The sequence below is a fragment of the Rhinopithecus bieti genome, unplaced genomic scaffold, assembly GCF_001698545.2.
Source record: "Rhinopithecus bieti isolate Rb0 unplaced genomic scaffold, ASM169854v2 scaffold_23276, whole genome shotgun sequence".
Lineage (NCBI taxonomy): Eukaryota > Metazoa > Chordata > Mammalia > Primates > Cercopithecidae > Rhinopithecus > Rhinopithecus bieti.
The window spans coordinates 410,945-436,777 of NW_016810868.1; the positions used below are offsets into that span (position 1 = coordinate 410,945).

At 48.3% G+C, this 25,833-nt stretch overlaps 1 protein-coding gene across 6 annotated transcripts in view; it reads right to left on the reverse strand.

Annotated features, from left to right (window-relative positions):
• Positions 1–25,833, reverse strand: part of EHMT1 (euchromatic histone lysine methyltransferase 1) — a 182,478-nt gene that overhangs the window by 83,215 nt on the left and 73,430 nt on the right. For 4 of the 6 annotated variants that reach the window (XM_017893066.1, XM_017893065.1, XM_017893069.1 and 1 more), the window contains exons 5-8: positions 13,580–13,737; positions 13,020–13,208; positions 4,569–4,646; positions 2,805–2,925 (exon numbers count right to left, since the gene is read on the reverse strand). In XM_017893066.1, the coding sequence (XP_017748555.1) occupies positions 2,805–2,925; positions 4,569–4,646; positions 13,020–13,208; positions 13,580–13,737 (546 nt within the window). The remainder of the gene's footprint in view (positions 1–2,804; positions 2,926–4,568; positions 4,647–13,019; positions 13,209–13,579; positions 13,738–25,833) is intronic. The other 2 variants (XM_017893067.1, XM_017893068.1) reach the window with 2 other exon arrangements.

Below are 25,833 nucleotides of genomic sequence, written 5' to 3' on the forward strand. Positions count from 1 at the left end.
AATATTTAAAAGCACACATTTTGCACATTACATCCAAGATGACAAAGATGAAATCTCTAACCCAAAAACAACTTTCAGCCTTGGCTCTAAAATGCTTTTGTTGGCCAACAATAAAAGCCACATCTGGTGTTATGATCTGAATCAATAAACTGAGGTGAAGAGAAATGTAACTGAAGGACCACACGCAGCTCCCGGGGGGCTCACACATCCTCTACCCTCAAACGCCAGGAGCCTCCATGGTGACTGCCTCACTCCCCAGGCCTCCCACAACCCTCTCCGTTTCAGGGGACGACTGCCTCCCCAACATCCAGTTAACAGACCTATTCTACGCTGGGGAATCCAGATTAGCAAAAATCACTGTGAAGAACAACAAAGTGCTGCCACTCGGTGACAATGGTATAAGGATAAACAAATAAATAAATGAAACAGACTGGAATGTCCAGGAACAGCCCACACACTGAATGTCAACAGCGGGAGAAAAGTCAACTTGAGCAGCAGTGCCTATGGCAACCGCACATCCACTGCCAAGAAGAGGCCTGCACCACAGCTCACTCAAACATTAGTGCAAAATGAACCTGTTAGATGCCAAGAAGAAAACATGGGACAAAACCTCTGTGACCTGGGTCTGTCAAAGATTTCTTAGAGCATGAAAGTATGAATCACAACGTAAAATAACTCCTAACTTGGACTTCAAGAAAATCTTAAAAACTTTTGCTCTTCTAAATATAGCATTAAGAAAATGAAAAGGCAGGTCATAGACTAGGTACAAATATATGCAAAGCATCCACCTGATAAAAGACTTGTATCCAGAATATTTAAAAAGCTCTTTTAACCCAATGAGAAGAAAAACAACCAGATTTTAAAAGTGAGCAAAAGATGTGAATAGACATGTTTCGAAAAAAATAAATGAAGGCTAAAATGTACAGTCTCATTACTCATTAGGTAACAGCATTGCAACTATAGTAAAACACCAGTGCACACCCACAGATCCAATGAAATTAAAAAGACTAACCCTAACAAGTGCTGGTGCAGACAGAGGGGAACTGGAATGCCTGTGTGTTGTGGGGACCTAAAACAGGACTAGTGCTTGGAAAACAGCCTGGCAGCTTCCTGAAGAGCTGAACACATGCCACTCTACTCAGCCATTCCACTCCCAGATATCTAACCAAGATCTAGGAAAGCACCTGTTCAAAAAGACTTGCACACAAATGTTCACGGCTGCTCAATTTCTAGCAGCTCAAGGCTGGAAAGAGCCCAAAGCCCATGGACAGATGAATGGACAGATAAGACTGTGGGGCAGCCTCACAATGGGACACTTCTCAGCAATGGACAGGAACAAACTCGTGGCCATTTGACAGCCCGGCAACTCAAAACAGTTATACTCAGAGAAGCCAGATGAAAAACAACTGCACAGTACCATCTATATAAAATTCTACATAACACTAACCAATAAGCAGAAGCAGAGCAGACCAGGGGCTGCCTGGGGGCAGGGAAGGGGCCAGGTTATCAAGGGGCAGGAGGGACCCGGGGTGACAGAGGTGCTCATGGCACTGATCATCTAACTGTGGTGATGGATTCAAGGTCATAAACGCATTAAAACTTGTCAAATTGTGTAATTTACTTCTGTACATTTTATTGTATGCCAAGTGTACCTTGGTTAAGCTGAAAACAAAAATGGCCCTTGGCACCCTAAAACTCCTGCATCCCTCTGGGTTTGAGGGAATTTCCTTCCCACATTCACGCTGTGATTCACAAAGTCCCTCTGGAACAGGAGACTCTGACGGAGGCGCAGGTGCCTCACCGAGGGGCCGCTTCCTGCACACAGCGTGGGAGCTAACCATGCAGGCCACAGGCTCCAGTCACCCACACAGGCAGCAAAGGATACACCTCCGTTCAACATTCAACAGTGAAGTCGGGGTCGGGCGTGGTGGCTCACACCTATAATCCCAGCACTTTGGGAGGCCAAAACAGGCAGATCGCTTGAGCTCAGGAGTTCGAGACCAGCCTGGCCAACATAGCAAAACCCCATCTCTACCAAAAAAACACACAAAAATAAGCTAGGCATGACGGCACACGCCTATAGTCCCGGCTTCCTGGGGAGATGAGGTAGGAGGATCGCCTGAGCCCAGAAGGTGGAAGCTACAGTGAGCTGAGATCGAGCCACTGCACTCCAGCCTGGGTAACAAAACCAGATCCTGTCTCGGAAAAAAAACATTTTTAAAAAACAACAGTGGGTCGGGTGTGGTGGCTCACGCCTGTAATCCCAGCACTTTAGGAGGCTGAGACGGGCAGATCACGAGGTCAGGAGATCGAGACCATCCTGGCTAACACGGTGAAACCCCGTCTCTACCAAAAATACAAAAAGTTAGCCCGGTGAGGTGGTGAGCACCTGTAGTCCCAGCTACTTGGGAGGCTTAGGCAAGAGAAAGGTGTGAACCCGGCAGGCGGAGCTTGCAGTGAGCCGAAATCGGGCCATTGCACTCCAGCCTGGGCGACAGAGTGAGACTCTTGTCTCAAAAAAAAAAAAAAAAAAAAAAAAACAGTGAAGTCAACATCCACTACTCTGGCCAGAAGGAAACTACTTTAGAGTTTCTCTTGAGTTTAAAAGTTTCTCTTAAAGTTTCTCTTGAAACTTTAGCGTTTCACTTGAGTTTCTCTAACAAAGTCATTGCAAACATGTTTTTAAAAAACAGTGAAGCCTTCTTTTCTAATGAAATCCTATGCACCCCAACCCCAGGTGGGCCTCCCGGCCTCATCCCCTCCCAGGCAGTCCCCGAGGTGGCCCACACCCCTATGGCATTTACCGAGGGCACCGCTGGGCTTCTTTCTACTTCTCCGCCTCCTTTTCCTGGCTGGCTTGATCCAGGGACTGTCGGTCTTTCCTTTCCTCTTGAGAAATTTCTTCTTGAGGCTGGATTCCGAACTCTGGAGAACCAAAGGGGCAGGCGTATAAACCACTGAGCACAGGCAGCTACGGAAGGCAAGAGCACTACAAGTGTTTTCTTGCAAAACAGAACACTGGCTATGTCTTGATCTTCAATTAAACAGTGAACTTAACTTGTAGACATTTTCCTGGGTCACACGCTGAAAGGCACTCCGTGCTTTTCCCTAACTATCTCTCTAAGCTCAGTCCCTTTAGAGGCAAAACAAAACAAACATAAAAGTGAAATTTATAAGTCTTATTTGAGTTTGGCACAAAACAAAAGAATAAGTAAACTGGGAGGTTCTACTCAGGAACGAAATAAATAAGCTCAGAAAAGATCCATGGCTGCTCATCAGGGTCCATTCATCTCACTCACAGGAAAAGAACAATCAAGGCTCAGTTTGCTTCAGACTCTATACCCACATCCATCACCTACACAGAGAACAAGGACAGGGGCTGTAATTAACTTGGAATATTTCAAGATGTGTTTTAAGCATCTGCTTCTAAAATCCGGACGCAGCAAGGGCATCCGGGGCACAGGCCACACGGGGTGCACAGCAGGCGCCCCCACCCCTCCACAGGAGGCCACGTGAAGGCCACAGTGGGCAGAGGGACATTTAAGGTAGGCTCAGCGGCAGCACGCGGGCCTCGCCGACCAACTGAACGTGTCCCTGCACAAGGGCTGTTGCTGGGCAGCCTTCTGTCCTGAGTCGGGTCCCACGTGAGGACGGACCGGGAGCCCTGTCTACAGCACACACAGCCCCAGCTCCCCGGTGCTCCCCGCACAGCAAAACTTTTGGGAAGAAGTTGTGCAAGCGCCACACCCAAAGTTGCTGCTGCTAGAAATTTAGTTGCCCCTCTGCCACCCAAAGACAGACCTCTTCATCACCAAACACCATGGCCCCTGTGTCCTCCTCCCACTCGCTGGTGTGATGCGCCCACACCGTGGGCCACTTCTCCTGTTTCAGAGCATTTCCCCATTCATGTGACCCAAACCTGCTGAGTTTTCTCCCCATGGCACAGAGAGCCCCTCCTCAGATGCAGGAGCCAACTTCTCCTCCCCTGTGGAACCCTCACAGGCTGGGGGCTTCCTGAGGCTCCATCGTGGGGACTCACTGCTCTTCCCCATTTCCAGCCCCCCATTCCCGCAGACCAGGGTGCACAACTCCGACCTGAACCCTCCTCCAGGAATAACAGGCTTCAGTAGGGACGGAGCAGAACCCCTCTTCCCTCCTGTCCTCACCACCAGAAAGTTCTGTCCATTCTACCTGGAAACACCTCAAATCCAGCCCTTCCTTCTTGCACATCAGCCAATGCAGCGGAATCCCCAACAGCTGTCCTTGCTACTGGCTCCCACCACACCCTCTCCCTCTGAGAGCCTCCAAAGGCCCCTCAGCTCCCCTCGACCCAGCACGCAGCCGGCGCAGCCCCGTGCCAGGCCCAGTCCTGTGCTGCAGCTCTGCACGGCGTCTTTCTCATGAGGCTTTGCCAGGGACAGGACCCATCTGTGGCCATCACCATGACCAGCTCCAAGCACATGTGTGAGTGCTCAGGCAACAAGGGTTGGGTAAAGGACTGAAGGACGCTGGTGTCTTTGCATCTCCTCTACTTCAGCACAGACGCAGAAGGAGGCGCTGGGGATTACCAGGTCAGACTCGTCACCGCCTTCCTCCTCCTCCCCGGTGTCCACGGACTCCTGCTCCTCCTCAGACTCCCCGTCCATCTGATCAGCCACACAGTCGAAGCGGGAACCCAAACAGAAAACAGAAACCAATTACATCCTTTAGTGGCAGATGACGGATCCAAAACAAACCTCGAAACGTGCCCTGGCTGTTCACACCGGAGACGCTCGCGGGGTGGGGGCACTGCCAGCCTGCTCCAGCCCTGGCTGGTGTGTGGGGTGACCAAGTGCTGGTCCAGGCAGGCCCAGAGGCACACTCTGAGCTTCCACTCTGCTCCCTGGTCCTGTCTCTACATCGGGACCAGAGCGTGGCTGCCCTGGTGCGGATTCATGCAAGACTCACCCGCTGGGTGCTGTATTAGTGAGGGCTCAAGTGCTCAGTGTATCTTACGAATGGGAGAATTCAATAAACAGGTCACAAAACACACAGAACAATCATAAAATGATGTTCAGAGGCCACAAAACAAGACACAGTGTGAGACCTACCCCCACACACCCATGATCCCAGTCCCATCCTCAGAGCCACCATGGCTAAGCTGCCCACGCCTCCTTCCAGTGAACGTCAAGGCAGACGTGGGCCCACAGACGACAGTGCATTTCTAGTCTGCTCAGATGGAAGGACACTCGATAGTTCTGTGAATATTATTTTCTTCTAATTAAAAATGTGTTCTGGAATTCTTTCCACACCAGAACAGACACTGCCTATTTTTTCTGCGGTATTTATCTTTTCTATAAGCACAGGCAATACACAAATAGATGTTCAGTGCAAAAGACACTGAAACCTCCGTGAGTCTCCGTCCGCCCTGTGCCTGGTGCTCCCTGGGGCGGCATGGGCTGCTCCGGCTGTGCTATTCTGCTGTTCTCTGCACTTCCCAGTGGACAGGCACCCAGGCGACTTCCCATCAAGGGTGTGTTCTACGGGCTCGACGGCTGACGCTTGTAACCCCAACACTCTGGGAGGCCGAGGTGAGTGGATTGCTTGAGGCCAGAAGTTCAAGATCAGCCTGGGCAACACAGCGAGACCCCTGTTTATCCTATCAAGTTTTTAAAGCTCCATTTTCTGATATCTCTTATTACATAAAACTTTTGAATTTTATCTGAACAAGTCAAAGGTGTCCATCTTTTCCTTCGTGGCTTCTGGGTTTGTGTCTTACACTAGAAGAACTTCCTCATTTGAGATTAGAAAAAACAGTTCCCAATATTTTTACCAATAGTTCAATATCTTGTATGGACACTTTAAGTCTACTGGAATTTGGTTTTTAAAATAATAGCCACAGTAAGATATATTTCACCTACTCTGACACTGACCCTGCAAAGTGTACGGTTCAGTGGCTTTTACTATATTCTGAGTCGTGCAGCCGGCACCACGGTCTGACTCCAGAATGGAGCCCACATTTGTTACATACCCTGACACAAGTGGGGGCTGCCTGCTCCCAAAATATTAGTCAACGGCCCAATCATAGTTATTAAAAAGTTCATGACCCCTTGTCCACTGACTTAAAACCCCGGTCTTAGCATTGACCTTTATACACACGTCACGGGCTCCCCGTCCCCCTCACTAACCGCCTCAGCGCTCCTGAGTAAGCATTCCCTCCGGCAGCCACGTCCCGTGCTCGGGTGTCCCCCCTGTGCACAGTCCCCCTACTACTCTAGAGGGTCTCCGCCTCCACCCTCACTTCAGAACCAGCAGTTTACACAAAAGTCCTGCAAGGGTCTCGATGGGAGCTGTTCTGAATTTAGAGGCAAACATGGAGAAAATAAAACAATGGATCTTCTCACTCAGACAAACAAACAACGAGTCTCTCCAGGAACTTAATTTTTAATCTTTTTCATCAGTTTCCTAGTTTTCCTTCACATTAACAAGGAGCACTCATTTTTTCTGTTAAGTTTATTTCTGGGTACTCTGGTGATATTAAGAAATTATGGCCGGGCGCGGTGGCTCACGCCTGTAATCTCAGCACTTTGGGAGGCCGAGACAGGCGGATCACGAGGTCAGGAGATCGAGACCATCCTGACTAACACGGTGAAACCCTGTCTCTACTAAAATACAAAATTAGCCGGGCGCGGTGGCGGGCGCCTGTAGTCCCAGCTACACAGGAGGCTGAGGCAGGAGAATGGCGTGAACCCGGGAGGCGGAGCTTGCAGTGAGTGGAGATCGCGCCACTGCACTCCAGCCTGGGCGACAGAGCGAGACTCCGTCTCAAAAAAAAAAAAAAAAAAAAGAAATTATAACTAACTCTTTAGGTCTGATATTGTGGTTTGTCTTTCAAAGAGTCCTTATCTTTTAAAGATCCTACTGAAATATCCACTCCAAGGCAGCCCACGTGTGGAGAACGAGGCCGAATGCTGGAGACTCCTCACCATCCTCTGTGTGTTTGTAGAGCTTGAAATTTTCTACATAGAAAATCTTTTAAAATATCCCTAGACAATTATTGATTTTACTGATAATGCTGACACCACATTTTCTAATTGGTTATTGCAGTTATACAAGAAAATAACTGGTTTTTATGTCTTGATCACATGTAAGGTCAGCTTAGTAGCTGTAATAGTTTTTGAGCTGATTTTGCTGGATGTTTCAGATGGATGAGTATATTCCCAGCAAACTCTTCTCTCCTGTCTTTTAAAATATTAATGTTTCTTTCTGGTTCTTTTCTTACAGAATCAGCAGGACGGTCAATGCTGCTGTATTCATGTCACAGGTGAAAGCAGCAGCCCCTCCTCCCTGGTTTCATGACTGACCATTGAAACGTTCGTACCCTTTTGTAAGCATTCCGATGCCTTCACTCAGCTTTCACAGGAGTTTTCACTTCGCTGGATAGTTTTCTTATTTTACAAATAAGACAGGGCAACGAAACCACCAATTAAAAGCGGACTAACAACACGGTTAAGTCCACTTCCTTCCAAAACTCTGGCAAAGCGACTTTTAAGGAAGGAACAAGAGCTTCTTTATAAGAGGCTGCTTGATCGCTGTGCATACGACAGCTGTAAGGAATCAGGCGGAAGCTGAAAACCCAAGGAGATGAGAAAGGGAAGGGGTAACCGCTGACATCAGAATTTAAAAGCAGCTGGACGCCTTGGCTCACACGGAGAATCTGGCACTTTGGGAAGCCACGGCAGGTTATCACGTGAGCCCAGAAGTTCAAGATTAACCTGGGCAACACAGCGAGAGGCTGTCGATTGAGAGGATCTCGTCTCTACAAAAAAATTAATTTAAAAAAATATTAGCTGGGCATGGTGGCGCACGCCTGTGGTCCCAGCAACCTTGGAGGCTGAGGTGGGAGGATCATTTGAGCTGAGGAGGTGAAGACTATAATAAACTACGATTTGCCACTGCACTCACTCCAGCCTGCACAACAGAGCAAGACCCCTTCTCAAAAAAAATAAATAAAGTAAACAGAGAACTTGGACTCTGATGCAGGTGAACTGAGAAGGCTGACACCCAAGTGAAACAGGAAGAGAGCAAGCCAGGAGCAGGCCAGGCTGCTTCCCGCATCTGTCCTGGGGGAGGGTAGCAGGCCAGACCAAAAGCTGCCTGTCCCCCACCCAGCAGGACACAACTCGAGACATGAGGCTCACTTATGGATTCAAGCTAAGAGGGGAGAGGGTCCAGCTCTCCCTTCACCAGCATCCAGAGTGGCTGCCGCACCCAGCTGTCAGGCAACAGGCCCCTGCAAGTGGCTTCCGAGCGGAGTGGCTACACAGGGACACCAGCGGTTTCCGTCAAAAGGCAGGTCACAAGCAGAAGGCACCATGTCGACTACACAACAAGGGCTTGTTTCCAGGCCAAAGAACCCCTACAAAACACGTTTCAAAAAGGACAAACCGCCCAGTAAATGGTTGGGATATGAACAGGCACTTCACAAAAGGCATCCAAATGGCAAAATAAGTATGTGAAAAAGTATTCAACCACCTTGTAAATCATGAAAATGCAAATTACAGTGAAAACGTAATGCCACTATCTGCTCGCTGGAGTGGCAGCACCGAATGTGGCCGGCACAGCAGAGGGGACACTCCGAGGTGGTGGGGAAGAAGGTAACCTCAGCAGCCACCATGGGGAGCCGCACGGCAGGGTCCATGGAGGCCAGCAGAAGGCATGGCGGTTCCATTCCCAGTGGGTACCTGGGGCAACACCTGTATGAGGGCGCTGGCAGCAACCTCCTCTGGAACGGCCCCACTGGAACCACCCACAGGCCATCCACAGTGGGACGGACACAGACAAAGAACAGCCATACAGAGGAACCAGTATGGTCAACCCCCTGGCCTCAGGCCCCGCACACTCTGAAATAGCACCAAGAACCATAAAGAGTGTTTGTTAATACAAGTCTCTATTAACACGTACTGCTGTAGAAATTTAAGCTGAGACATGTTCAAACTACAAGGACAGTCAGTGTCAGCCACCACAGCAAAGCTGTCATCACATGTAATTCCATGAATGAGAGTGAAAAAGGCACCCAACATCTAGCATTAGTATGACAATAGTTTTCATCTGCAGACTCTCCGAACAGGTCTTAGAATGCCCCCACCCAGACCACTCTGAAAACTACTAGTCCGTAACAATGAAAATTAACTAATAATGTAAATAAATCCCACAAACACAATGTGAAGTAAAATAAGCCACACTCAAAGAAAAAAAACAAAGAATGCATATTATATAAGGAACAAAATCAAACACGACAATCCTGTAGGGTAAGCACTCAGGAGAGGGGTTACTTTTGGGGATGGGAGGTCAGTGGGCTTCCACAGTGCTGCCAAAATTCAAAGCTTTGATCTAGGTGGTGGCCACACAGGTGCATCATTCTTCCATCACTACTGAACTGTACCACTGTCGTACATGCAATTAGAATGTAGTACCCCAAATTCAGAAAACAGAAAGCTGCCTGAACTTTATAAAATGCCTTTTAAACACATATACAGTCTGTAGTTTTTTCATTTACTCTGTTAACCTGGTAAATCCTGGTCTTTAAATCATCTGTTTCTATAATGAGTCACCCTCATCATGGGGCAAGCCCCACTTCCCTACGATCATTATTTTAATACGTCATTGCATTTGATCAGTATTTTATTTAGGAGGCCGGGTGTGGTGGCTCACGCCTGTAATCCCAGCACTTTGGGAGGCTGAGGTAGGTGGATCGCTTGAGGTCAGGAGTTCAAGACCAGCCTGGCCAAATTGGTAAAACCCTGTCTCTACTAAAAATACAAAAATTAGCCTGGGTGTGGTGGCTCACACCTGTAATCCCAGCTACTTGGGAGGCTGAGGCAGGAGAATTGCTTGAACCTGGGAGGCAGAGGTTGCAGTGAGCCGAGATCACACCACTGCACTCCAGCCTGGGTGACAGCGCCTGACTCCATCTCAAAAAAAAAAAAATTTATTTGGGACTTCTGTATTTAGGATTGAGGTGAGTTGAGCCTATATTTTACCTCAGAATGGGCTAGCGTACTTTTCCTGTCCTTCTCTGTTCTCTGGAGCCACTTATGCAACAAAACGATCACGTCGATTGTCAGTGCCCATCTAGTTAAGGCTGCTCCTGCCATTTTGTTCTGTTTTACACTGACCACATTTTCTTCTTGGCTTTGCTTTTGTTTCTTGATTCTTTTCATGCCTTGACAGTCATTTAATGTTTTACTTTATGACAAATACCTAGTTATTCAGTGTCCAGCTCCTCTAGAAGATGACAGCCTCAACAGAAAGAGAGAATCTAGAAATAGACTCAAATTCATATGCCATGTGGTACATGATAAACGTGGTGTTGTAAATGAGAAGGGAAGAAATGTCGGTCAGGAAGTGAAGCTGACACCTAAGCATTTTGAGGGAAGCCCTGGGACCCTTACCTCACATTTTCTTTTAAAAGATTTATTGAGATATAATTAATAGGTCATAAACTTCACCCATTCTGAGCAGTTCTACCTGATATTTTAATTCTATATGAATCAACTATTTATACACAAGAATGAAATAAAAGAAGTATTTGAAGATAGCATACATCAATTTATTCAAAATCACCAGTGAGAAAGGTTTATCATAATTAGAACCCAGAACCCAGAAATCATAAAGAAATTGGCTAGTACCTGGGAGTTCTGACACTATAGACAAGGTCAAAAGATAAAATCAGCTGGGTGTGGTGGCTCACGCCTGTAATCCCAACACTTTTGCAAGCTGAGGTGGAAGGTTCACTTAGGCCCAGGAGTTCAACCAGCCTGGGCAACACAGTGAGACCCTGTCTCTACAAAAAATAAAAAAACATCAGTTGGACATGGTGGTATGTGCCTGTAGCCCCAGCTACTCAGGAAGCTGAGGCAGGAGGATCCCCTCAGCCCAGGAGTTCAAGGTTGCACTGTGCTGTGATCATGCCACTGCACTCCAACCTGGGCAACAGAGTGAGACCCTGTCCCCAAAAAACAAAAAATAAAACAAAAAACCCAAAATCCACCTGGGGAAAAAACCTCAGCTCATACTGGAGCCAACAGATCAACTCTTCATTGACAAAAAGATCATCAGACTACATTCAAAAGATGCATAATCCAGGAGAAAAATGAGCAGGGGCTACTGAGCAAGCGGCTTAAAAGAGGAACAAACACGGTGGCTGCTCAGCCCCAGGCCTGACTCAGCAGTGAAGAGCTGCTGGACTCCAAGAAGGCAGCCCTGCTGGGGAAGGTGAGGAAACCAGCCCGCTCAGGTCTCTGCAGGCAGGAGGGTACACTCAGAGGTGGCCTGGTGACAGCAAAGTGCTACACTGTAAATGCAGACAGCACTTACCAGCCAGGAGCACACTCAGCAAAACTGCGACATTGAACACCCCTGAAGCACCGCTTGTAACTTGATAGAAAAGAGCGTAACACAGCTGAACAGACAGTGCACTGGAGCGACAGACACGTGTGTGCAGAGACCATGGCAGCTGCTGGGGCAGGAGCTTAATGGGAGTTGCCGCTGTTCCCCCCGGTGCAGCCAGGGCTGCCTGTCCTCTGGGGAGGGCTAGGCTGTGCTGGGCACGTCTAAGGAAGTTACTGCAGTGACTGTTTCAAAGAGTGCCAGAGCCACCAGGACCATGGAGTGACAATGCTGTTTATTTTCTTCTTTATGCTTCCTCATACAAAATGAGAAAAAACTAATAATTATCTTAAAATAAAAAATGTTTAAATCCTCTTTAAATATCTAATGGTAACATTTCCCACTAATTTTAAATAATCAAGCTAAGAGCTGGGAGCAACATTTAAAAATTTGCCCTAAAACCTGCTAAAAATGTACAACTCTAACAAATGATAGCAAATGCTTTGTGTACATTCAAGAGTAAACTGATAGCACACAAAGCTGACTAAAAGTGGATAAAGCTAACCACTAAAATTATGCATGTTCAAATAAGTCAGTATTTGGATGAATTCACCTCTGGACTGCTATTCCTACTATTAGTTTTACAATAACTTATTAGATACAAGATTGGGTCTAAATGAAGATGGCTGGACACACCTGAACAATAAAACCACTGATACGTACGTCAGCTTGACCCTCAACTTTCCACTGTTCACTCTTATGAAATGCGTCACTCCTAACGGACCCCCTCAGAACTGAAAAAGCATGAATTTAACTCCGAAACTATGTCTAAGAACTTCCTCAGTTTCCCTGAGACAATGGCCCAGGGGCCCATGCCTGGCCAGGGGCAAGAGCACGGCTGCAACGAGGTTGGGGCTCGGCCCGTGCTGGTGCTTGTCCTTGGGTGGACACGGGATGAGGCTGTCTGTGAAGAGAGCACGCCTGGCCCATGTGTGGCGTCCACAGTGCAAGGTGGCAGGCCATGCAAAGTCAACCACAAACGAGCACACAGCAAGCCGCCAGTCAGCGCTTCAAACTGTCAGCATTATCATTCCTGTCGATCTAGAGCCCAGAACAAGTTCAGGAGGCCGGGCGCTGTGGCTCACGGCTGTATTCCCAACACTGGGAGACTGAGGCGCGAGGATCACTTGAGCAAAGGAGTTCAAGACCAGCCTGGGCAGCAAAGCGAGGCCCTCTCTCCACAAAAAAATTTAAAAATTAGCCAGGCATGGTGGCGTGAGCCTGTCGTCCTGGCTGCTCAGGAGGCTGGGTTGGGAGGAGCACTTGAGCCCAGCAGGTTGAACGCAGTGAGCTATGATCATGCCACTGCACTGCAGCCTGGGTGAAAGCAAGACCCTATCTCAAAAAAAAAGAAAGAAAACACAGAAAGAAAGAAAAAAAAAAGAGGTTTACTTCAATGAGTGATATACACAAACACTTCTTGAATGAAAATAATCTAATAAATCAAGAAAATAAAATACAAAACTAAGCCAATTGCAAATAGGGGATTTTATTAGGGTCTAGAAGTGACCAGACCACTAATTCTCAGAACCACGGCCAACTTTGTGATAGTCCTCCCTCACGCTGTCTCCCGAGACAGCAACACCTACCTTCTGGGCGCGGTCAGCCTCCGACATGCTCTCCTTGGAGGTCCTGCTGTCCTCCGTGGGGAACGCAGCCGCCTGCTCTGCGCCGTGGCCATCGTCCTCCTCGAGCTCCTCTGAGTCGTCCTCGTCTGAGTCCATCTCCAAGCTCTCCCCATTCACGTGCAGGCTGCTGGCGCCCAGGTCCTTCTCCCCCTAGAACACGGGCAGGTGGACACCCCAAGGCAGGAGCAGTGCGCATCATGAACAAACTCGCTTTCACTGAGGGGTCTTGGGTGACTGGGAGGTGCAAGGGCCTGTGGGGAGGTGGGGACGCATGAGGAGGTGCCCCTGCCACCTGGAGAAGAGCCCGGCAGACAGGCGGGCTGTGGTGAGGAGGGCAGGGAAAACAGGGTGGAGTCCCCCACAGTGATCTTGGACACAAACACTCTGCCCCTATGGCAGAGGAGCTTCATGGCACTGGCCCCTTCCCGGGGACTGAGGTCACCTAATGACTGATAACCAGGCCCCGAACACAGAAACGCATTTCCACGCACACGTGGCACTCACTCAAATGTGTCTCTTACCTTGGAACCCACAGTGGAATGAGTTATGCTCTTAAACATCTCAATCACTGTCCTCTGTTTTAATACTTTGGTCTTTTTCTTAGGAACCAGGCTATAGGTTCCCATTCTTCGTTTTTTCTTCCGAGATACTGCAGCTGCTAAAACAAAAGGCAAGCAAGCTAAAAAAAAAAAAGTCAAAAGGGGACAAGAAAGGAAAAGAAACACCATTCAAATGTTTTTCAAAGGTAGGAGACAGTTTACAAAACTTGATCACCAAAATCACCAGCAAACCCCATCACAACAGGCACACTGCCCGCCGGCCATCAGCACAGGGACAGGCATCCTTCACTCGCGATCAGTTCACAGATAATCAGAAACACGTCCCAGATCATCTGTTCATCTGTTCCACTCACAATAAAACATGGAGCAAACTTGACCACCCCACCTTGGAGGCAGGAAAGTCACAAACCGTCAGTAGCAGGGCTCTGAAGCGACTCCTCCTCCCAGTCCCCTTGGTTTTGAACACGGAATGACTACCCTTGAGAAGTCCTCTCACTTTGCAAAACAGACCAACGTGAACAGCATGTGCAGCAGAAGGACACGGCGCGGAGCAGGCAGAGCCCGGCCTCCCTCCCCAGCACAGGGGCCAGGCCAGGCCAGTCTTCCTAGGACACAAGCTCTGCACCAGGTCCACCCCTGTGACTCTGCAGCCCAACACCCCAACACCATCCTCCTCGCGCTGCAATCCAGTGACTAAGGGGAAAGACAGTCCCTGGAGCTACTGTCCAGCTCTCTATTAAAAGACAAGAGGGTGAGAGAGGGGAGCAAATGTCCCGGGGCTCTGGAGCAGTGGTTTCCAAACAAGAGCGGCAGCAGGGAAGGCGCCTGGGGGCTCCCAACCCCATTCTGAACAAAGCAGTTCTAGGTTCCATTGGTTTTATATAATCAGACCCGATGACTTTTTTTAAGTTCCAGGATTTAAAGAAAAAACAGATCTAAACGCTGCTGCTTTCACATGAAAGAAGCTCTCCTAAAGGGCTGGGGAAAAGCCATTCTGCTGAAAGCTGGGCACAGCAGCTCACACCTGAAGACCCAGCTACTGTGGAGGTTTGAGTGGGAGGGAGGGACAGTTTGATCCCAGGAGTTCAAGCCCAACCTAGAAAACACAGTGAGACCCCCTTTTCTTACACACAACACACACACACACAAAATTTGGTTCTACAAAACGCAGAAGCAACAGCTGGAGGAACGTGAAGGAGTGACAGCCATCCAAAGCGGGTAGGTCCCGTGACAGCACCACCCACAGATGCCACAGGGTCTGGGAGATCTGCTCTGGAGTGGTCCTGTGACAGCACCACCCACAGATGCCACAGGGCCTGGGAGACCTGCTCTGGAGTGAGGAGGTGCCTGGGGCCATGGACACTGGGAAATGCTCACCCCAGGCATCTGCAGTATGTTCGTGGGGGTCAGGCTCTGAGCACACAGCCAGCATGCAGACACTTGGCTCTGTCCACATTGGAACAGGCTGATGGGCCAGCATGGCTGTGCTCAAACCACAGAAATCCCTTGGCAGCCCTGGGAATCCTAGACTCACCATCATAATCATCTTCGTATTTTGAACAGATATTTTGTGGGGGTATGAAGGAGGCATGGATTTAATCAGATAATTTTTAAGTCTCTCAGCTTTAAATATATATACAGCTGACTTTTGAACATGGATTTTAATCACATAGGTCCACTTACAAGCAGATTTTTTTTTCCAACCAAACAGGTTGAAAATACAATGTTTGCAAGATGCAAAACCCCTGAACACAGAGGGCCGACTTTTCGTATTACACAGATTCTGCAGGGCTGACTGCAGGATTGCAGCATGCTTGGATTTTGGTATGGGGACGGGGTCCCGGAGCCAATCTCTTCTTATACCCAAGGGTGACTACATGTACTTTCTCACTAGATTCTTTCCTTATTTCATCTCAGTAACCCATGGTTATTAATATCATAAACTGGACACGACACCTGTTTATAAATAAAGCTTTACTGGTGCACACCCATGCCCACTGTCTACATACTGTCTGCATCTGCTTCAATGTGACACCACCATGACCAGCTGGGACAGGAACAGTGTGGCCACAAAAGCACTGATATTTGCTACCTGTCCCCTGGAAACAGTTTGCTGACTCCTGTACTGAACTGCTGAGAGAGGACAAAGGAGACAACCCTGCATTTCATGTGCTTAAGAATCATGTCAGCCGGGGGCAGTGGCTCACGCCTGTAATCCCAGGACTTTGGGAGGCTGAGGCGAGTGAATCACGAGGTCAGGAGGTCGAGACCATCCTGGCTAACACGGTGAAACCCCGTCTCTACTAAAAGTACAAAAAATTACCCGGGTGAGGTGGCGGGCGCCTGCAGTCCCAGCTACTCGGGAGGCTGAGGCAGGAGAATGGCGTGAACCTGGAAGGCGGAGCTTGCAGTGAGCCAAGATCACGCCACTGCACTCCAGCCTGGGCGACAGAGCAAGAAGAGCAAGACTCCGTCTAAAAAAAACAAGAATCATGTTGGGGCCAGATGCAATGGCTCACACCTGTCATCACAGCACTTTGGGGGGCCGAGGTGGGTGATCACTTGAGGTCGGAAGCTCAAGACCAGCCTGGCCAACATGGTAAAACCCCGTCTCTACTAAAAGTACAACATTAGCCAGGCGTGGTGGTGGCAGGTGCCTGTAAGTCCAGCTACTGAGGAAGCTGAGGTAGGAGAATCGCTTAAACCTGGGAGGCAGAGGTGGCAGTGAGCCGAGATCACACCACTGCACTCCAGCCTGGGCCACAGAGAGAGACTCCATCTCAAAAAAATAAATAAAATAAAATAAAATAAATCATGTCAGGAAGTCTGCCTGCTGCAAACAAGTGAAGAATGGTGTCTAAGGGCCTCTTCTTACTGGGTGACAGCTTGTATGTGTGAAACAGACGTTAGTTAAGTATAAAATTTGCTACACATTAAATAGTAGAGAAACGTCTATGGATGACTTTCAGAAATGTAGAATCTATTAAGGACCTGAAAGTGTTTGAGCACGTGATTGAAGCGTGAAGAGGTGCCGCTTCAGTGCTGCAGGGGGGCCTCCAGTTGTGTCCGGGGAGAGGGTCTGGCGCTGAGCCAGATGGCTGGGATTCAGCGTGATCAGGGGCCAAGAGAAAGAAAACTACAGGATGGCTGGCAGTAAGGAAGGAGGATTTGCACTCCAGACCTCAAAGAAGTGGGGCCAGTTCCCTGCAGATGGGATCTGGCAGAGAAGAATCCGGGTGGAGAACATCAAGACGGGGGGGGCCCTTCAGGACTCTGAGCAAAGACTCACACTAACTGGCATCTCACAGGACGCTCTGGGAGGCCCAGGCATAGGACAGTGTGGAACAGACAGTTCCGGGAAAAACAGTGCCAGGAGTGGAAGTGGGTGCGGGGTGGGGGTGGGCACTGCCCAGCTGTCTGCAGAAAGGCTGGGCTGCTGGGTAGAAGAGGTGTGGATAAGGAAGAAAGGCAACAGGCTCCAGAGGGCAGACAAGGCGGATGGGACGGTGGAGGTGCGGGGAAAAAGCAAGTGCACGGGAAACACAGCAGCCTGCGTGGTCACCACAACTCTGTCACTCAGAAGGGTTTCTGCCCTCAGGTCACACAGAGCAGGGCCCAGCTCTATGCCCAGGCCTCATGCCTGGACAGCAGCACCCACTGAACTGTTCCCTGCCATGAGAGCCACTGTCCTCCTTCCTCCCTGCCCGACAAGTCCACATAGAGACCCCAGGCCCATTCAGGCTCAGTATTTGGCACTGTTCCCACCCACCTATGCAGAAGGCACAAACACTCCAAGCTCACAAAGCAAAAGGCAGAGCCTCCACTCTGGGCATGGACTGTGGTCACGGGCAAAAAACCGCAAGGGAAGCACTGCAACTTCTGCAGCTTCCACCCAAGTGTGGACAATGAACCCAGCACGGACCTGCAGCTTCCACCAAGTGTGGACACTCAAACTGCTTTATGACCTAAGTTTACTTTTTCTGTTTTTTGTTTTTTTTTTTACTAGTAAAATACATACACCACAAAATTTACCATCTTCATCATTCTTAAGTGCACAGTTCCGTGGCATCAAATACATCCAGAATATTGTGCCACCATCACCACTATCCACCTCCACAACTCTTTCCATCTTGTCAAACTGAAGCTCTGTTCCCATTAAGCCCTAACTCTCCATTCCCTTCCTCCAGCCCCTTCTACTCTTTCTATGTCCATCAGTCTGACGACTCTAGGGACCTCGTGTAAGTGGGATCGTACGACGTTTGTCCTTTTGTGGCTGACTTATTTCATTCGGCACAGTGTCCCCGAGGCTCATCCACGCTGCAGCGCGGGCCCCAGCTTCGCCGCTTCTCAGGCTGAGTCACACGTCACTGCGTTTTGCACACGACACTTCTGATCCATGCGCCCGACAACCGGCCCTTGGGTGGCTTCCCCCTTTTGGCTGCTGTGGTTGATGCTGTTACCAACATGGGTGTATAAACATCTCTTCAAGACTCTGCTTTCAGTGCTTCTGGGGCACAGGCCCAGTAGTGGAATTGCTGGATCACGTGGTAGTTCCATACTTAATTTTTTTGAGTTTTTCGCAGCGGTCGCACCATTCCACATTCCTACCAGCAGTGCACAAGGGTTCCCATTTCTCCCCATCCTCACTGATATGTGTTATTTTCTGTTTTGATAGTAGCTATCCTCAATAGGTGTATGGTGGTATCTCACTGTGGTTTTGATTTACATTTACCTTAAGATTAGTGGCGCTGAACATCTTTTCATGTGCTTACTGGCCATTTGTGCATCTTCTTTGAAAAAATGTCTATTCCAGTCCTTTGCCTTTTTTTTTTGAGACAGTCTCACTCTGTCACCCAGGCTGGAGTGCAGTGGTCCGATCTCGGCTCACTGCAACCTCTACCGCCCAAGCGATTCTCCTGCCTCAGCCTCCCAAGTAGCTGGGACAACAGGCATGCACCACGACGCCCAGCTAACTTTTGTATTTGTAGTAGAGACGGGGTTTGACTGTATTGGCCCGGCTGGTCTGGAACTCCTGACCTCAGGTGATCCACCTGCCTCGGCCTCCCAAAGTGCTGGGATTACAGGCACAAGCCACTGGGCCTGGCTGCCTTTGCCGATTTTTTAATCAAGTTGTTTTTGTTGTTGAGTTGTAGGATTTTTTTGTATATTTTTAGTAGTAATTCCTCATCAGACATAGGATTTACAGATATTTTCTCCCACTCCATAGGTGCCTTTTTATTCTGTTGACAGTGTCTTTTCTTTACGACTAGCCAAGTGCAGCAGTAAGAAGTAGGGAAACAGGAAAACAAGGAGATAGAAAGCTTGGTGCATCAAAAGATACCAAGTCTCATCAAACCCAGTGTGTCTCTTTTTTTTTTTTGTTACCTACACTTTTGGTGTCACGTCTAAGAAATCACTGCCAAGTCCAATGTTATGGAGCCTTTGTCTTATGTTTTCTTCTAAGAATTTTATAGTTTAGGTCTTACCTTTGGGTCCTGGACCTATCTTAAGCTAACTTCTGCATATGGTGTGAGGTAAGGGTCCAGTATCACTCTACCGCATTCCCAGCACCATTTGTTGGAAAGCTGTCCTTTCCCCCGTTGAATGGTCTTGGCACTCTTGTCAAAAATCAACTGATAATGTAACACAAAGGTTTATTTCTGTGCTCTCTGTTCTAGTCCACTGGACTATACGTCTATCTTTATGCCAGAATAACACTGTTCTGAGTGCTATAGCTTTGTAGTAAGTTTTGAATCTCTCTTTCCATATATACATATATTATTTTTTAAGACAGTGTCTCACTCTGTCACCCAGGCTAAAGTATAGTGATACCATCATGGCTCACCACAGCCTCGACCTTCTGGGCTCCAGCAATCCTGCCACCTCAGCCTCTGGAGTAGCTGGGACCACAGGCACTCGCCACCATGCCTGGCTCATTTTTGTATTTTTGTAGAGACAGGGTTTTGCTATTTGCCCAGGCTGCTCTGGAACTCCTGAGCTCAAGCGACCCACTCACCTCAGCCTCTCAAAGTGCTGGGATGACAGGCTTGAGCCACTGCACCCAGCCAAATCTCTATACAGTTTTTTTTTTTTTTTTTTGAGACAGAGGCTCACTCTGTTGCTCAGGCTGGAGTGCAGTGGTGTGATCTTGGCTCACTGCAACCTCCACCTCCCAGGTTCAAGTGATTCTCCTGCCTCAGCCTCCCAAGTATCTGGGATTACAGGCACATGCCACCACGCCCAGATAATTTTTGTATTTTTAGTAGAGATGGGGTTTCACCATGTTGGGTCAGGCTGGTCTCGAACTCCTGACCTCAAGTGATCCACCCGCGTCAGCCACCCAAAGTGCTGGGATTACAGGCATGAGCCACCGCACCCGGCCCAAATCTCTGTATTTTAAAATCAACAATGAGACTTAATTTGTGGCCTAACATATGGTCTATCCTAGAAAGTGTCCCAGGTACACTTGAGAAGAGTGTACATGCTGCTGTTAGGCAGAGTATTCTGTATGTCCATTAAATCTAGTTGGTATATACTGTTAAGTCCTCCATTTCCTTTCTTATATGCTATACGGTTATTCTATCCATTATTGATAAGTGAAACCTGAGGTCTCCAACTATTACTGTAGAATTGTCTATGTCTCCCTTCAGCTCTATTGGTTTTACTTCTTGTATCTTGATGGTCTATCATTTGTTGGGTATGTAAATGTTTACACATGTAATTGTTATACCTTCTTATTGTACTGAAACTTCTATTACTATATATTGTCCTTCTTTATCTCTTGTAACCTTTTTTTATTTAAAAATCTATTTTGTCTGATACTAGAATAGCCACCTTGCTCTCTTTGGTTACTGTCTGCATGGAATATCTTTTTTCATCCTTTCATTTTCAATCTATTTGTGTCTTTGGATCTAAAGTAGGTCTCTTACAGACAGCATGTAGTAGGATCATGTGTTGTTTTTTTCTTAATGCGTCTGCCTTCATCCATTTAGTGTTGCCATAAAAGATAAAGAGATTTGTTTCCTGAGTCTGGTGGCGGGAAAGTTTAATATTGAGCAGCTACACCTGGTGGGGGCTTCATGCTCTGGCTCATGGTGGAAATTGGAAAGGGAGCAGGCATGTGCAAGAGACTACATGGTGAGAGAAGAAGGAAGAGACAGAGAAACCAAGGAAGCCAGATTCTTATTTTTTTATTTTTTATTTTTTGAGACGGAGTCTTGCTCTGTCGCCCAGGCTGGAGTGCAGTGGCGCGATCTCGGCTCACTGCAAGCTCTGCCTCCTGGGTTCCCGCCATTCTCCTGCCTCAGCCTCCCGAGTAGCTGGGACCACAGGCGCCCGCCACCTCGCCTGGCTAATTTTTTTGTATTTTTAGTAGAGACAGGGTTTCACCATGGTCTCGATCTCCTGACCTTGTGATCCGCCCGCCTCGGCCTTCCAAAGTGCTGAGATTACAGGCGTTAGCCACCACGCCCGGCCTGGAAGCCAGATTCTTTCAAACAACCCACTCTCAAGGCAGCTAATCTATTCCCCTGAGAGGGAGAAGTCACTCACCAGGAGGGAGGGCACTGATCTACTCATGAGGAATCCATGCACATGACCAATCACCTCCAGGTAGGCCCCACCTCACAACACTGTCATATTGGGGATCTAATTTCAACATGAGCTTTGGTGTGGACAAACCACATCCAAACCACAGCACTGCCAATCTTTGTCTTTTGATTAGAAAGTGTCATCTATTTACATTTAAAGCAACTACTGCTGAGGATTTACTTCTGTCATTTTGCTCTGTTTCCTACATGCCTTACAGCTGTTTTCATCCCTCATTTCTTGCACTACTGTCTTCTTTTATATTTAGCTGATTTTTTATAGTGGAATGTTTAAATTCTTTTCTCGTTTCCTTTTGTGCATGTTCTGTAGCTATTCTCTTTGTGGTTACCATGGGGATTACATTTAACATCCTAAAGTTATAACATTCTAATTTAAATTTATACCAGCTTAACTTCAGTAACACAGAAAAACTCTGCTCCTTTACGTATCTGTTCCCACCCCTTTCATTTGCTGATGTCACAAAACTACATCTTTATTCATGCTGTGTCCCGAAACATAAACAATTCGTTTAAATGCATTAGTCTCTTAAGTTATGTAGGAAAAATGTGGAGTTACAAGCCAAAGTTGCAATGATACTAGCTTGCAGACTAATTTTTTAAACGTATTCGTCTCTTAGATCTTATAGAAAACAAAAACCATTGTTACAATACTAGCTTTTAAAACTGTCCATGTCTTTACTTCTCATATGGCTTCAAGTCACTGTCTAGTGTCTTTTCTTTTCAACCTGCTAGCCTCCTTTAAGTATTTCTTTGCAGGTCCAGGTCAGGTGGTAAGAAATTCCCTCAGGTTTTGTTTATCTGAGAATATCTTAATTTCTCCTGCACCCTTAAAGGACAGTTTCCATGGATATGGATACTTGGTTGAAAGATTTTTTTCTTTTATCACTCCTAATATACCAATGATATATTCTGTCCCCCAAAGCTTCTGATGAGAAACCTGCCAATGATCTCACTGAGGAAACATGTATGTGAGGAGTCTCTTTCCTCATCTGCTTTCAAGATTCTCTTTGTCTTTCCACAGAAGTGTCTCAAGTATAATGTGCCTAGTGCGGGTCTCTTTGAGTTCGTCTTACTGGACTTCACCAAGCCCCCTGGGTGTTCATATTCATGGGTTTCGTCAGATATTCTCTCCAGCCTTTTCTTACTCTCTTGTCTCTGTACTCCCACAATCCTTATTTGGTCCTCTTGATGATGCCCACAGGACCCTCAGCTCTGCTCACTTTCCTTCGGCCTTTTTGTCTGCTTCTCAGACTTGATGATTTTCACTGTCCTATCTTCAAGTTTGCTCTCTCCTTCTTCTGTCTGTTCAGATCTGCCTTTGATTTCCTTTAGTGAATTTTTCATTTCACTTATTATACTTTTTAGCTCCAGAATTTCTTTCGGTTCCTTTTTAGGTTTTCTAGCTCTTTATTGGTATTTCCATTTTGATCATACATCATTTTCTTGACTCTCTCCATAACTTCCTTTAGTTTCTGAGCATATTTAAGCCGGTTATTTTAAAGTCTCTGTCTGGTAGTTCTGGCCTCAGATGTTTTCTGGGAACAGTTTCTGTTGACTTATTTTTTCATCTGATTGGGCCATACCTTCCTGTTTTTTTTTATGCCTTGTAATTCTATGTTGAAAACTGGACATTTCAATCCAATAATGTGGAAACTCTGAAAAGCAGATTCTCCTCCTTTTCCAGCGTTTACTGTTTTGTTGCTGTTCCTGGTTTTGGGTATTTTCGTTGTTGTCATTTTTTATAGTTGTAGGCTGTCTCTGTGAGGAGGGTGAGCCAGAGATTTAAACTTAAGGTTTTCTCATGTCTTTCCTTAGCCTGTGCCTTTCTCTGGGCACATGCAATCACTTTGTAATTTGCCCCATATACACAGTTGCTTCTGAATGTCCTGGTCTTTAATGTCTGGCTCCCAAAAGGAGAAAACAATGAAAATGAAGTGGGGAGACAAAAAGAGCACTGGCCCGTTAGATCTCTCGGACATCTCACGGAAGAAAGGCTTGCAACCGGATGAGAGGGCCTCTCTGTACGCACCTGGGGACAAGGCCGTCTTTGCCCACCCTGGCTCCCACAAGCTGCATGCACACTGTTCCAGGAACACCGCACACCCTGCACCACAGGGCTGAGGAAGGGAGTGGGCAGCAGAGCTGAAACTGACTGAAATTAACGTCCCAGCCTCCGCCTAGAAGCTGCAAACCTTGGGTAGACTCCAGAGTCCCAAACAGTTCCATCAGCCAGACTCTGCCAGGGGAACTGCTGTCTAGGTGAGGAGGTGAATTCCGGGTCTTCCTGCCCTACTATCTTTCTAGAATCCTCTGAAATCAGCTTTTGGTGCTGTGAGGGTCTTTTTTTAATCGTGAACGGCTACATGTTGGAGAGATACAGAACAAGCTGCTAACAAAGATGCCAGTCCACTCTGTAAAAAGAATGAATGCTCACCTAAAACAATGCTGGGTGCCTGAGATCCCGAGTCAGCACAGCCATCCCCAGCCTGGGGCTGTCACACAAACGCATGTTCCCAACCTTCCTGCACAGCACAGATCTTTCATTTCTGATACTGCAGAGTGGAGGGTGCAGAACAGGTCGAACACAGTCACAGCCACCCTCCATCTAAAACTACGAATTACAGCTGCCCATGGGAAGGAGCTACACGCACGGGCTCTGCTATGATTTCAGCGGCACCACGCACGGTGAAACCGACATGCGACTCTGCTCTTCTTTCCTGCCTATGGTAAACTTAAGGGGGCAGCAGGAGGGAAAGAGCGGAACCGTCTGTGATCATCGCCACAGTAATTAAAAATTAACAGAAAGACATGACAGAAAATCTCAGCCTTTCTTTGATAACCTGGCTCCAACACCCCTCCCACAGGGAGGCAACAAGGAATAGCAGGCCATGGAGTGAGAGTTGAAGAAATAAAAGTGGTAACGGCAGACAAATTCTGAGGCAGACAGCAGCAGGTCCCTGGTGAAACCTGACCTTCAAGCCAAAGGCAGCCTGAAACCGAAAAACTGGGCTGCCAGTCCCCAACAGAATCTACAACCCGCAGTGAGAACTTCCTTGAGGCCTTTTAGCCAATCAAATGGTGTCTTTTCCAGGCCCACGCATGGACCAATCAGCACGCACTTCCTTCATTCCGGGCCCACATATGGACCAATCAGCACTCACTTTCTCATTCCGGGCCCACAGAAACCCCCAGACTCGGTTGCACAGCAGGACTGCCTGCCTGCCGGTAGCAGCTACTGACTTTGGGGCTCCTCTCCGCTGAGCTGTTCTGTTGCTCAATAAATTCTTCTCCACCTTGCTCCCCCTCCAGTTGTCCACGGACACAGGACAGGAACTCGGGACCCACCCAACAGCGGCTGCAGAAAGCGCTGTAACATGTTCCTGGGGGGCTCACTGAGCTGCAGGCCGTGACACGCTCCCGTTCGCTGAACCGGGAGTGAAGAGGGGTGATCCTTCTGGGGACCCAAACCTTGGGATTCCTCAAGCCAGAGCTGTAACACTAGAGCCCTCCTGCCCTCCGCTGGTGTCGGCGGCTGCCACGTGTGATGGCAAGCAGCGGTGGAGCCAGGCCCTCCTGGGAGCTGCAGGCCAGAGCGAAAGTGGCAGAACTGGACGAGCTGAAAACACACCCCAGCCCGTACTGTGGGTGGCGAGAGCGATACAGCCATAGAACACTCTCCCACCCCATCCCCTTGGGGCTCCGCAGTTGTTGGTGACTCCAAGTTTTGGGGCAGCACCGTGTTCCCCTCATCCAGACGCCAGCGCCTGCAGCGTGAACTGCTTGCGGAATGCCTCAGCCAGCCAAAGCTCTGCACAGAGCCAGAGCCTGGAGCTGCCCGCCCCGCCACAGTGGCCCCACGCCACGCTTGCTCACCAACACACACCTCACTGCTCCACTCCCGGCTTGCCCTCAGAAGGTGTGGGACCTGGGCCGGTAGCATGAGCCGAGTACAGCCTGCTGGGCCGAGTGGGCAGAATGAGCCCAGCAGGTGCGAGTGGAACTCAAGCAGAGGCGCCGCTGGCCACAGAGGTTTACGGCTGGCAAAGTGACACTCAAGGGATCCTGTGACAACAGGACAGAACCTACCCAGATTCCTGCTCTGTATGGACACTGTTGTAAAAGGCCTTTGTCTCTCTCTGCCATCCCAATAAGTGGACTCTGCACCCCCGGTCCCCGGACACTTGACAGGGAACTCCTCCATCTGCACTCCTGTCTTCCCAGCCATGTAGAAAGGTGCACTGATGGCCACCACAAGACAAGGCAGTTGTGCGTGCCATGCTCCTCTCTAGGAAACACGTTCTAGCACAGAAACTGTTCCTTCATGCCCACTCCGGAAGCCCTGGGGTGACAACACACGGAAGCAGCTGAGGCTGAGTATCTTAACCACTGGATCAAAGCAGGCAGCTAACTGCCCAGCACGTCTCCTCCATGGCTCGAGGCCGTTTTACACACTGTCCTCGGCTAACCTGCCGATGGACCACCCACTTCCAGGTTACGGCTAAGGAAGGGGTGGTGGAGGAAGGGGGCTGTGGAAGGGTAAACTGGGGCCTGCTAAACACACTGGGTACTTTGTTTTTGGAAAGCTCTTTTTAAAAGATGATGATATCA